Source organism: Trachymyrmex septentrionalis, unplaced genomic scaffold, assembly GCF_001594115.1.
Source record: "Trachymyrmex septentrionalis isolate Tsep2-gDNA-1 unplaced genomic scaffold, Tsep1.0 scaffold171, whole genome shotgun sequence".
NCBI classification, from domain to species: domain Eukaryota; kingdom Metazoa; phylum Arthropoda; class Insecta; order Hymenoptera; family Formicidae; genus Trachymyrmex; species Trachymyrmex septentrionalis.
This window is the reverse complement of record NW_017304876.1, coordinates 110,172-124,141: the sequence shown is the minus strand read 5'-3', so window position 1 is coordinate 124,141 and position 13,970 is coordinate 110,172. Positions and strand designations below refer to the sequence as shown.

The 13,970-nt window shown below is 38.4% G+C and overlaps 1 protein-coding gene across 1 annotated transcript in view; it reads right to left on the bottom strand.

Moving 5' to 3' along the window:
• LOC108746451 (probable G-protein coupled receptor Mth-like 1) overlaps positions 1 to 13,970 on the bottom strand; it is a 163,815-nt gene that overhangs the window by 86,751 nt on the left and 63,094 nt on the right. Inside the window, exon 4 of the mRNA XM_018483236.1 lies at positions 12,014 to 12,092. Coding sequence (XP_018338738.1) covers positions 12,014 to 12,092 — 79 coding nt within the window. The remainder of the gene's footprint in view (positions 1 to 12,013; positions 12,093 to 13,970) is intronic.

Sequence of the window (13,970 nt, the reverse complement as noted above, 5' to 3'; positions counted from 1 at the left end):
TTTTCCCCCCCCCCCCGCCCTCGATCTTGTTTCATCACGTAATCGAGATTTTTGTCCTGTGTGAGCGAACACTGCACAAGGCAGTCTACACGGCCGACGTAAGAAACGTGGAAACGGTTTTTCGAATAAAAAGATTCTACGTCACGGCTTGCCTCTGTTGCGAAACTGCAAAACTGAATCTCGCTTAGCTCATACGCTCCGCTGTGCTTTACAATCCGTCAGTTGACTAAACTTGACTAAAGTTCGACGGATTTTCCGCTTGACTTTCTCGTTTTGTTCCGGGAAGAAAGGAACAAAGGAATCACAGCTGAATCTTAGGTAGATTTAATTGACATTCTCGGAAACGGTTTTCCGGTAAGTTGTTACAAGAAAATACACGAAAGTCTCTGAAAACTTTAACTCCGCGCAATTTCTCGCCGCGAAACCGAAACTAACAATTCAACAAGTCCACGCAGATATTTTTAGTCAACGTGAACTGTTTCCTCTCCTAGTCGCATGTTACTTTTGCGTGCACATAAATGTCACTCGTAAAAGTGCTAGCTGTTTGTTATTGAATTACGTCACGAGTAACCGTGCTTCGAATTTATGTTGGCCGCTGTTGCATAACATTATCGTAGAAATACTGCGAAGCGGCAAAATGGAAAACGGCGATACGACGAAAGATCGTCGTGTAACTTGGCACCAGCTTCCACCACGCATGTTCGCACATGCGTGACGTTCCCTTGATACACGCTGCTGTATAACGAAGAGAACTGCGCGGGAGAATAATGAGGAGAAATTTAGCTCTGTTGATCTACGTACAGAGCGAAGAAACGCCACGTAATCGCCATCGTATTAATTATCAACAAATTAACGTATGCTAACGAAGGGAGCGCTTCGGAAGATCCAAAGGGTTGAGATCACGATGAGGTATTTTCCGCGTGATTACGAAAGCACGACGGAACGTGAGATTACGCTATGGTATTATACGAGGGATTCCTAAAAATCGGCAGACGAGCCGACATAATCAGAGAGAAATTAACAGAGAAATCCCCTCGAATTACGCGGTAAAAAGCGCGTAAAGTAATATCGCGACTTTTTTACGTGCCTCCATTACAATAACAGATTGGATTATCGAGCCAGGTATTGGATGAAATATTAAACTTGTTGAAGCTGGAAGTTGTTAAATTAATCCATCGAGTGAATAAGGGGCGCGTTTTCTAAGAAACCGATTACGGGTAGAGAATTTTATCGCAGGATGTTTGCCCATTTCCGGATTCCGGTGGTAAAAAGGGCGAAGGAAGGGTTGTACTGTGCTACAGAGTAAAAATCGAGATAAAAGAGCAAGGTACAGACAAGATGGAAGGAAATCGAACAAAAGAAAGAGAAAAAAAAAAAAATCTGCAAAAGTATCGACAAGAGAGGTACACGCTGCAGTACGAATCTTTGGCACCGCGCTCTCGCCAAGATTCTCCCTTTCTCCACTTCGGTCTCAAGAGAATCAGGCTCTGAATTCTAACGACCGTTCATGATTTACTCGGTCTGTTCACTCGGTGCCGGAGAAGCGTTCTTGATATAGCGAGTGCTAGGGTACATTCACGCCGAGGTAACTTTTGTTCTCGCGAATGTCCACGAAGACGTTCCTCGCGGTCGGTCCAAGCGGCGGGCGCTGATGATCTATGAAATTCAATTCATTCTTGATTAAATGCTAGCGGCAAATTAACGCGCGCTTCAGATCGTGGCATTAATAATAATTGGAAAGACGACAAACGGGAGAGACGTAATCCATGTAAGTGCGTTGCGTTTAATTCTCCCTTGAATTATTTAACAGAATATTACGACGAAGAAATATCTTCGTCAGAAATAACGTCGCGTCGTTTTTACTTTCGGGAGAATAACGTAGATCAGCTGTGAGAGAAAAAAAAAGGGCTATCTCATCGCGGAAAGCACCAGGCGGTATCACTGTTCCGTGACCTGTACTCGAAACAGCAAGACGTTATAGCTGCAATTTAGTTACCGATCACCGTGGTACATTGTTATTTTGCGTTATTACAATGCACGAAGTCGAACGACGGACGTACGATGGGCAGCGTACGTCCTGCGTGACTGTATCGCGCAATTGCGTTATGCAAATTACGGCGCATTACGTAGTCGCGACACGGCTCGAATAAGGAGCAACGCTCCTGAGATGTACTCGATCCAGTTCGAAGGAAATCGGCTACGGTAGTGTAGAGTCCTGACGGACTCCCGTCGAATCCCCGTGATTCATTTTCATTCTGTTCCTCCTACGCTCGCGATCACGAGGAGCTCGCAGTATATAGAGGATTTCATCACGCGCCTGGAGAGATGTCGATCATGGTAATGGGCTCGGCTTCATTTCACGGAAAATATCTTTCATGCAGCACGTAGCGCGAGGAGAGAGGTCAAAAATATACGCGAGTGAAATGAACCCCGATGGAGTTTCGTGCTCGTGCGCGGAGAACCTCGGAGGCGCGTGAGTTGTAAAGGCTTCGCGTGATTCACTCGAAATGTTCTGGCTGCGCAAGTCGGTACTCATTATGTATATATGTAGAGAGAGAGAGAGAGAGAGAGAGAGAGAGAGAAAAGGGAGAAAGAGGTTGTACAGTAGTTAACGAGACAAGTTGGAAACCTCGTCTCGTCATCTCAATACTTGGCAATATGCGTCGAGATTTAATACGAAATCTGGCGACAACAACAAATGTTTCAATTATCCAATAATCATTTACACCTCTAGAAACTTGTGCATTATTTCCTATTATATTAAATATTTGTTTCAGTTCTACAGTTGTAGTAAAGTTATTGATTTTATTAAAGATATCTCGCAGTAAGGTAATAACGTTCGTATATATACGTGAACCACGGAGATAAGAAATAGACGACGGAGCGTTATTCGATGTTCGATCGAAATTCTAAAAGTGAAAAACGACAATTTCCTGCGACAGAGAAAAATAGATTTCCTAAGATGCTGCTCCACCAATTCCGGGATATTCGGTACGGTCAGTTGCGCGAGAACCGAATCAAAAGGTCCGCGGGATACGAGTACATCCGGAACAAATCGAATTTGAACGGCAAGATCACAATACGCGGAAGTCCGAGTATCCAGACATCGAAAAATCCAGATAAAAGCGGAATACGACTAGAGGCACAGCACGCGTTCTGAATTTTCCAACCTCGTACGATTCACTTCGGTCGGTTTGCTGTCAGCGGTCCCGCGGGGAACGCATTCATGACACTACCGACAGTCGCATAATAGGCTGCGGGATGGAAGCTGCATCGGTGAGCATAACGACGATTCGTCTATCTTTACACGGGCGGCGGGTCGTTGACTAGCAGAGACCGCTCGAGGTCCCCGGCTTTTAGAGCCGGCAGTCAAGTTACGTTAACGCAATTTGCATGCATTATCTAACGCGTAACGAACAGCGCCGCGGAGGAAGAGAAGGTGGGATACTGAAGTCATTAACCCGCTCCAGAAAGACGAAGCGCAGTGTTTTTTCCTTTCTTCTTGCGTAACGCGGAAGTTCCTCGCGTGCAACTGTTTGCAGCAATCAATTTAGAGATTAATTTAGCGACTCTTAACTCTTAACTCTTAACGAGGAAACCCACGGAGTGTCTCCTTCCAATTTCGAATGTTGTTTTTTTAGAAGAAGGTAAGGAACATGCGCATTTTTTTTTTTTTTATGAAGGTTCAGTCGCATTTTTAAGAGATGCAACACCACACGCAACTTTGGAGAAAATCGTGTTTCTTTCGGAGCGAATATTGAAACTACACAAAACACGGAAAAAATATTCTGAAAAAAAAAGTTGAATAGTTTGAAAAATACGCATAAAATATAATAGCAATAAAAAAAAATTATTTGAAAAAATTAAAATTATTTGTAAAAAAAACAAAAGTTGACAAAAATTTTTAATTATAATTATTATAAGGACTGTTTAAAATCATTATTTTCTTCTGTTTCTGAAGCAGTTCTGAGGCAGTTTTGACGATATTCGTTTCGAAAGACCAATTTTCTTCAAAGAAGTATTGCACTGCCTATAAAAAGGGCAACTGGGTTCTTATAAAAAAAAATATCCCTTATTTTTGCCTAGAAAACAACACATTCAAAGATCGTGAAAATCGAAGAGGGACACTTCCATGGATTTTCTTGTTAATCTAAAAACATCTACCCTTATTTCACCCGATTTTATCCTTTTAATCTAAACACATTACAAATACTTCGATCATGTACGTGATATTTATTTACCGAACGCTTTGACCGAACAAAAATTCATCCCAAAGGCGCAGAGCTGCACGAGCAAAAAGTCTCGATCAACGCAGATCGTTTTTCAATCTACTTCTGTTCCATTCGCAAATTAAGCAGTGGCATCATAAAGGGAAGGCTTGTTGTCGGATAGGTCGGGACTTTGTCGCCGGCAGAATAATTTCCAGTCACTCGGAATCGAATATCTGTACGCGCGATTTCGCTTTACCATTGAATTCGATAGCTCTCAAGGTGGGTCGGGGTTACATTCCCGTCCACGGCTCTAAATTAGCTTAACCGCTCGACTTCGTACTTCGGAACTCGGCCTGGCGGGAACTTCTTCGTCGGATCCTCGAGACTGCGGCCACCACCGTCGCAACAAGATATCTCGCTGACCGTCGCGTTTGCGGTCGTGGCCGTCGGTTTGCCATGTTTCCCGCATTTGCCTGTGACTGCAGTGGCCACGGATCTCACGCGAGTATCTCGCCGTACTCGAGCCGAACTCGGTGTATTCCGGACGAGCGAGTCCGCTCTTAGGTTTGTTGATTTTCGAGCACTGACCCGAGAGGGATCTCAAATACCAAGCTTATAGCACTCGGCCGCGTCTGCCGATGACTACGATCGTTCGAGTTACACGCGCCGATATACTTGGACGTTTGGAATGTCCGGTAATAAATAGAGAATAAAGCTAAGTGCTTGCAAAACGACAAAACAGCTTTTTTTTTATGTAAACATTTTATACCCTTTATACGTGTTTATTTAGAAAGTAAAGTTTTTCTGTAAATATCGCGCGCCCAAAATTTATTTCATCAAAATAATATATTGTATTTCTTTTAATCCAATCATAAAATTATTTTACAATACAATTATTGCATAAAGGTATTTGCGAATAACGTGCGTACTAATATAGCGTTTAGAAGCACCTACAGCGAATTCGATTGGTAACACTAGTATGCATATTAATTGTATTGATGCACATTAAAGGCATTGCACACGATCTAATCTACAAGTATAAAAGTTGAAATGCAAACATTTTCAATTACAATAAATATATATATTTTACAAAACAGCACGATGAAATGTATTAAAAATTTCACGGTTCACTAGCAGTTTCTATTAAATTTATATTAAACACACATCTTTACATCGATTTGTGTGCGACGGCTTTAACGCGCAGCCTACCGAGTGCGTCCTACCAAATTCGCTACTAGAAACAATTTCTTACAGTTTTCTCAGTAAATGGCTCCCAAGAGAAATTATTCGTGCAATGAGAAGATTAATGACTCGCTACAAGCTAAAGTTACACGAGTTATTAACTTTGCATGAATGTGATCGACTGTGAAAGAAGCTCCCTCGCGGGGAGGAGGGGGGGGGAGGTGGATCGGTTGGATACATTGCAGTTACAAGAAGGCCATTGTGTCTTACGAAATTTGACGAGTACTCACTCACAGAGAACCCAGTTTCGTATATTTGGGTCACGTTTCTCTTGGCAACGACTTCGATGTTCGAATAAGTCGTCAATAGACGAGAATAGATTTATTTATAGCTAACCGATTGTAAGACTCGAACGCTGTTCCTTTAGGAACAATAAAAGATCGAGAAAAGTAAAAGGCTACGAAGGGGAGATAAATCGCGTTGCTGAGGATTTCAAGAATATTCGACCAAGTGGAAATTCGTCAAGCTCCAAGGCTCATCGACGCCGGATTTGGAAGTAAATTAGTGGAAACCCGAGGAAAAAAATTTGATGACTCTGGAGAACGAAGGAAGAAAGATAACGAGTTATTTTCGAGAGAAGGGAAGGGAGATTAATCGATTAATTATCATTATGACACGGACGCTATATAAAGCCGGTATGCTTAATCGTGATGCACTTAATCTCATCACAGTCACTTCTTAGTAAATTACCTATACTTAATTCTAGCGTTTTGTAGTTTCGTTTGTTAAGGAAAAATAAATGGAATATTAATAAATTACACTTAGGGGAATAAGAGGTATACTTTTAAAATATTCTATTTCTTCGGTGCAATTTACTAGAGTGCAAATTGTACGCGTATATTTATTATCTGCGTAAAATTGTTAATTAAAAATATTCATTAGAGTAAAGCAAGATAGTAACGAGTGTCGTCGTTAAGGCCATTTTAATCATTCGCGTCACGCACTCTCGGCTCTCGGTTGTGGTCAAAGAAATCGAGGCGGTCGGTTATCGAGAGCGAGATAAACGAAGTTAATGAGCTGGGTCCTTCTGGGAGAACAGAAGAAACCTTAACGAACTGTCCTTTAATACACTCTGCAAAACACTCGACCGCTTCACGCAGGACGATACATACTGGCTCTGTTTTGCTTTCCACTGACTGACTCGACTATTGTTTCGCTCGCAGTGAGCCTTCGTGATTAGTTTCCTTATTGTTGACAATGACTGACTGTATTGCTCGAATTAAAGACGAATTCGTTCTTCCAACAGATTATCGTTAAAGCATCGAGACAAATTTTAATAACTGGTATATCGATTCTCGATTAGCGTCTTTAAAAGCGGCTTCTTCTACATAAATCGTTGCTCATGAATTTTCGTGGCTGTCTCTTTTTGCTGTCCTCAAATCGCGAGAATTTTCAACTTTAATTGCACGTACCGATGATTGATATTGTTGCAAAGAGTAATGCGTCTGCTACATTTACTCGCACGTTATGTAAACGCGGAACATTTTTATCAGAGAACAAACGACAAAGGCCTGTCTCGAGCGGGTTAAAACTTCGTGAAAAATCCGTGCGCAGCTTCAGCACAGGCAGATGCTGGGCGGCGGTCAGAATGCAAATTCGTTTAGAGAAGAAACGCTAAATGCACGCCGAGGTCACGCAACGGTGCAAGCAAGCGCATCGACGATGATTGTATTGACCGTGGGAAGCTGCTTGGATGTTAGGTAATTGAACAGTTTCTCGGAAAATAGAGGCGCGAGAACGCGTAGGGTATCGAGAGTACGAGATGAAGACAAAGAAAGAAAGAGGGAAAATGAGAGAGAGAGAGAGAGAGAGAGAGAGAGAGAGAGAGAGAGAGAGGAAGGCGGAAAAACGTAAGCATGGGAAAAACGCATGATGCGACTTTCGCGTGCAATTAAATGTAACGGTGATAGCATCGAGTTTCCATTAATGTCGCAAGCACTACTAATTGGCGCAACGGGAGGTGGCGTCAAATACCACGGTTGCATCTGTCACGGAAGCCTAACGCAAGAAAATTACACGGATCGGAATTGGTTGGTTTGATTCGATTTACCGCACTCGATGTTGTATCCAACAATGTATTTGCAAGCAAATATTGGCTGTATATATATATATATATATATATATATATATCCAAAACAATAGGATGTGTTCATTAGGGACGGACTTCCATAGAACCACGCTCCCACTTGATACAATTAAATCATTTAGATGGTAGCGTGATATTGCCAGTCGGTCTCGAATATTGTATCACCCAACTGTGATCAAACTTTCAATAGAAACAATGGGCGTTTTTGTGTAAGGCAAAGGTGTATTGAAAAAAATTCTTTTATCGAAAAATATGTTTTCAAGATATTTTCAAAAATCGCGTCTTATCTCATTTTGCAGCATAATTACCGTTTTTTTTTTCATCGGTCGTTTATCAACTCTCTTTTAAAAATTAAAAGATATTCTTTGGATTTCAATTATTTACGACACGAGAAAGAATCGAGAATGTATTATTATTCCCGACATATCCACACGCTTGCGAACTTTCCCGTCCAAAACTGATGCGTACGAGAATTAGCGACATTCGCTTCGCCGAGCAATAACATCTCGTATAGCACAACGCGTTAATCCGGTGATGAGCGAAACGATAGACGGGCATCGCCGACGGTAACGAGTCGACAGACCGTAAGAAAAAAAGAGATCATCGGCAATGCAACAGTAGTGGTCAGTGCAACGACCGTGTAGAAATACGCGCGCGCATGCAGCCGCAAATGACATCAGGATAATTTTCCAGCTCGAAAATCACGAGGCAGCCACCGTGAACGCGCAACGTGCCGCTGACACTTCAACAAGTGGATACACGCGCACGTGTCGCCGACAGTTTTGACGTGTGTGCGTTTGCGTGCGTGAGTATATGCGCGCGCGAAGAGAGAGAGAGAGAGAGAGAGAGAGAGAGAGAGAGACGTGAAATAAAAGTGTGAACGACGTGAGAGTGCAAGTTCATCGAACCGCATTGGTCGTGATAAGTCAGGGTCGTTGATGCAAATGCTTATCGCAGGCGTTTAAATATTTCAGTTGTCTCCGATTTGCGATAATTGCGGATATCATTATCCACGGCCAATTTACCGTATCAATGTTACCCGAGTTTGTTTCTGTTACGGACAAATGGTACGTTACGGGATAGTAACAAGTCTCGTGTTACGTCACAATTGGAGTCGAAACATCGCGCTGCGTTGATTTGTAATGTTACGTCCAAAAATCGGTCTAGTAATTAAATATTGAAAATATGTCATGCAATCGTTGTTTAATTACAACGGCAAAAAAGAGAGAGAGTGTCACTTTTGAAAATTTATCCAGTTTAAACGCACACATAGGAAATATTATAAAACACACACAATAAACTCTTGATAATGAAAAAAAAAAACTTATTTTTCATGTACTAATTAATGAATTGAAAATTTTAATAAAGCAGAGACTATGTCCTATTAAAATTTTATCTTTTCTAACTTATTGAGTTATTATATGGAAAAATAGGAAGAGCCATTATATAAAATTTAATATTCAGATATGAAGTTGAAAATGTATGCCGGAAGGCGTTTTACAATACATCGTAAATATCTCGATGCAGTCGGAATGCTTCGCGATAGCTAATTAAAAGAATCAATAGTAATTATCGATGCTCTGATTGGCTAATGCGAAGCATTACTACTGACAAGATATTTGCTCATTGCAGAATGCACTGTATTCTCCATTATATCCATATTCTTTTCCCTTTTAATATTTTTCGACATTTGACCGCAAAATAAGAGTATAAAAATCTCTACTTTTCATTAAAAAATATTACTAAATTTTTCAAACGTATCTCTTCAAATTAAAAACACGTACAGAATCAATTTCATTCGTAACTTGATTTAATGGCATAAAATATAAAAGTTGAAATATAAAAATCAATAATACGAAAAGTTAATCGTGCGCAAATTTTTCTGAATTCTAACATCGCTTATGATCGCGTAAGCCAAATTGTTGTCAATTTATCTCGTATCAAGTGTCATAAATCGAACTGCAAGCGTAGATAATTATGCGTGGCGAGATGCAGACGGTGGATATAACTTCTCGATCGAGAAGACGTGATGAAAATAACGCGCGAAGAAACACGATGAGGAAAGGGAGGATAAACGAAAAAGAAATAAAACAGAAAAGAGAGTGGAACCACGAGTACCGGCAGCGAGACGAGGAAGAGACCCGTTATGGTGACCGTGTTGCATCGCATTAACCAGTCGACCGAGTGATCCTGATCCAATCTCTCGTGCATTCGGTTCCCCCAACGAGCAAAGCTTTCATCACGACAGCAATCTATTGTACTTGCTAGTAGTCAAAGTACTTATGTATCTTTCAATTATAGATCATGATGCGTATAAATCACATTTTTAAGGCTCATTTAAAGCTCATTTTTATCAAAAGATTTAATATTCTGAATAAAAATTCTAAATTTAAGTAATATTTTCTTGAATAATACTAAGTAATTAAATAAACATTTCTTTACTGCAAATAAATATTTATTTTAAAAAAGAAAGTAATACTTAAATCAAATAATATGTTTACATTTAGTAAATATTTATTTGCAGTAAGGAATATTACTTGGATTTACGAAAATTTTGTCAGTGTATGAAATGTGTATACAGAGTAACATAAATATATAATTTTTCATTCTTACATTACAATCCACGGTTATTAAATCTTAAAATGCTATTTACATTACTTAAATCTCTTGCAATTCATATATAATAATTTATTGAATAAATATTGATTCATTACTCTTCAGCAGTTTACGGAAAATGCTTTTTATTTTTAATCCACTAATTGCCTATGGTCTTCATTTGTGAATTTATCAAATTTTTATTTTTGATATTAATAATCATTTATTCATCATTCAATTAAAAGTTTTTCAAATAAAAAGTAAAAATTTGACAATTAATTTGTTACGAAAGCTGATATATTTTTGTCTAGAAATATTCTGCGGAAATATTGGTCAGAACATTTTATTATATAAATCATAAGAACGATTTTATTTTGTGTAGTCTGTTTTAATCCGAGTGATTATGCGATCATAAACGAGAATATAATTGCGTTTGTGATTTGTACGTTCTCTCGCGCGACCCAGTATTTTTCATAATTACGTATGGATGAACGGACTTTAATTAGCTACAACGAGCCGTAGGCAAGAAACGTATAGAATTTCCCTGAAATTTAGTTAAATTATTATAATCATCTGCTTGCGTACGGACGATTTATCCGCATTGTACAATTATTTCGGACTATAATGAAGCGACATGTTAATTAGAATTTATTTCGCCATTATCGAGCATCGATATATTCGTCGGGATAATTAGGCATTTTGTTGTCCTAGAAAAGCGATGTTAACTAAATCAAATCAATAAATCCGCGTTCTATTTATTTACGAGGTAAATATCTATCGCGTATCTCATTTTTGTTAAACTTTCGGTTGTGTGGTTTACTTCAATCTCCCGATAATTCAGGATTCCCTTCGAATTGTATACAGGGTGTCTGTTAAGTGAGATCGAAGCCGCATTGGGGGTGTAGTATTAGTCAGGGAGAATAAGAAAGTCTTATATCATTTTGTAATTTTCGCAATAGTTAACGAGATATTAATTACTGAAAATGGCCGGATATTGGTCTTCTATAATTTTTTTCTCAAATACTATCAATTTTACAAAAAAAACTATAAGAGATAAAAATTGTTTATTTTCTTCTCATAAAACTCTTAAGAATTTTTTCAAAATTTTATATCAACTTTTTAGTGCTGCATTTTCTTATTTTTATTGTCATGAGAAAATACGGTATTAAACAATTTCTGAAAAAATTCTCAGAACTTTATGAGAAGAAAATAAACAATTTTTATCTCTTATAGTTTTTTTTGTAAAATTGATAGTATTTGAGAAAAAAATTATTAAAGACCAATATTCGGTCATTTTTAGTAATTAATATCTTGTTAACTATTACGAAAATTGCAAAGTGGTATGAAACTTTTTTGTTCCTCTTGACCCATTCTACGCCCCCAATGTGGCTCCGACCTTACTTAATAGACACCCTCTATAGGAATTGGCTATCGTCTCACTACAACATTAACTGCTTCGTTTTACTTAACAATATATGCGTCAGTGACGTGTACGACATTCTATTACGCAACAAATCGACGACTGGAATGTCTGTACTGTTCCAAAGCATTTTTCCCTTTGTTTTTTTAAACATTTTTATCGATAACGTCGCGAGGTATAACGGCATTCCGCAAATTCCGATTATTCTTCGACGGCAGTGGCGCAATTTTACGACCCTCCAAAGCATCATTCTCGAAGTTTTAGATATTCGCGATACAAAGTCAGAGGCCTCTCTTCTGTCTACCTGCCTGACGATCTTTCATAACTTTGTAACGCAGTCGTTATCAAATAACGGTCACGCGTAAGTACATCGTAAGTAATACATTTTAAGTCACGCTTGAAAACACATTTATCTCTTGGAAACAGAGCAATGAAAACGGGAAATGAATCACGACTCACCTAAACGTCCACCAGATGTTGAAGCACATCGTATTCAGCCAGAAGAAAGCAGCCAGGAAGAAAAAGTGTGCCATGATCGCTGAAACATAACAAGTCTCATTAGTTTTACAAATATTTAAAGAGATTTAAGAAAGATTTACTTTTCTTCTCTTTGTAAGAATATATATTATGTGAGACATCAAATATTTTACTTTTACAATTTAAATAATTTTAATTTATTAAACATTGGTTTAAAAAAAAAGTCAAGTTAAGGTGATTGTATCGCACAGAAGTGGCCTGTGGTTTATAATTAATATTTGCCTGGTTACCCACCCCATTTTCTTTGGTTTAAGATATTCGTATCATATTTATCTATAGTCCTTTAATTTTTGAATTTCTAAATACCGTTTTTGCGCTATAATTTAAAATGTACTGTCGCTCCTTGTCTAGCACATGTTAAAAGTACCAACCTTAAATGCGATTATCTTTTGAACATGCCTGGTTACCCCCCTCAAAATGATACGTATGTATAGAGAATATCATCATCTTCAAATAATAAAAGCTTCAAACACATCTTTAAAAAAGTCATTTTGTAATACAACCGTCGTTAACAGTTTTGAAATTTGTTTGCTACAGTCGGATATTTTAGTCACAGCAATGTATGCAAATTTTCACTCACAAGTTTAATAGAGAATTACTTTGTATGCTCTGTGAGTGTGTGTAATTCTCCTTTAATAATTTATCGCAATTCTTAACATATTCTAGACATTTTGTAACGGGTAAACTCGTCGAACAAAGAGGGTTTTCAGAACTTCGATGCGTTCGTAAAAGATTCATAAACCGTGGGGAAGGTTTCGAAGGTAGGACACACAAAAGCAAAGGGCCGGACAGAACTTCAGGGAGAGACAGCTTTTGTGAGAATCTGCTTGGAAAGTCGCCGAGAGGGTGCGCGACTGGTGGTGTTTCATAAATTTTTTAAAATCGCCCGCATTCATCCTTAGAATCTGCGCGCGTCTCCTAATGAAGGCGAAGATTACATAGAGAGATTATCTTCGCCGTATTAAAATCATTTTATTTCGTAACACAACGCCATTCAGCACATATTTTACAAAAAACATAAATTAAGAACATAAATAATATATCAACAATTATTAGTAACAATCTACTCAGCGGATATTTGCAGCTATAAATTTTACTTCAAATAAATTTAATAGAAACCCGATAAAAATAAATATTAAACGAAAATAACAGAATGCATAAAAATTATACATATAATTATTATCTATAATAATAAAAAGAATTATTGACTCTTTCAAAAAAAAAAAAAAAAAACAATCGATATCTAATTATTTTTACTATTAAATAACAAAATTTTCTATTCGTTCTCTTTCTTAACTCTCTCTCTCTCTCTCTCTCTCACTCACTCATTAATTTTTAATAGCCTTTTGACTTTCACCGTTTCTTTGACATTCGAAAATATACGGAATTACAAAATCATGATAGTGGTGGAAAGATTCGATGGCACAAGAGAAACGAAATATCGTTTCAATATTTGTGCGGTTCGCGTATTGATAAATTTTTAATAGCGTTGCGTGCGCTTGGCCCTTAGAATATAGAACAATGAGCGCAGAACGGAAGCCATGAGAGAATGCGAACATTAATTTCTAAAAACGCAATCGACAGCCGTACATAACGACGGTAATAACGAATGTGCCCGCTCGCGTTCAGACCTTGTCAAACATTCCTTTGCAAATAGGCACTTCATTTTTAATAAGCACAGATGAATGTGCGACTGAATGTATGTCATCTGCAGGACGCGACGAGACGAAATGTATGTTGGTAATTAAAACAAAGGCGACCGTCGATCGTCAATTGTCTATTAATGATCAAAACGTTACTGTTTAATCTTTCGAAGTTTAATTACACACGCAGAGGACATTTGACAAAATGCAAAATATTCGCGGTAAACCTCGTAGCT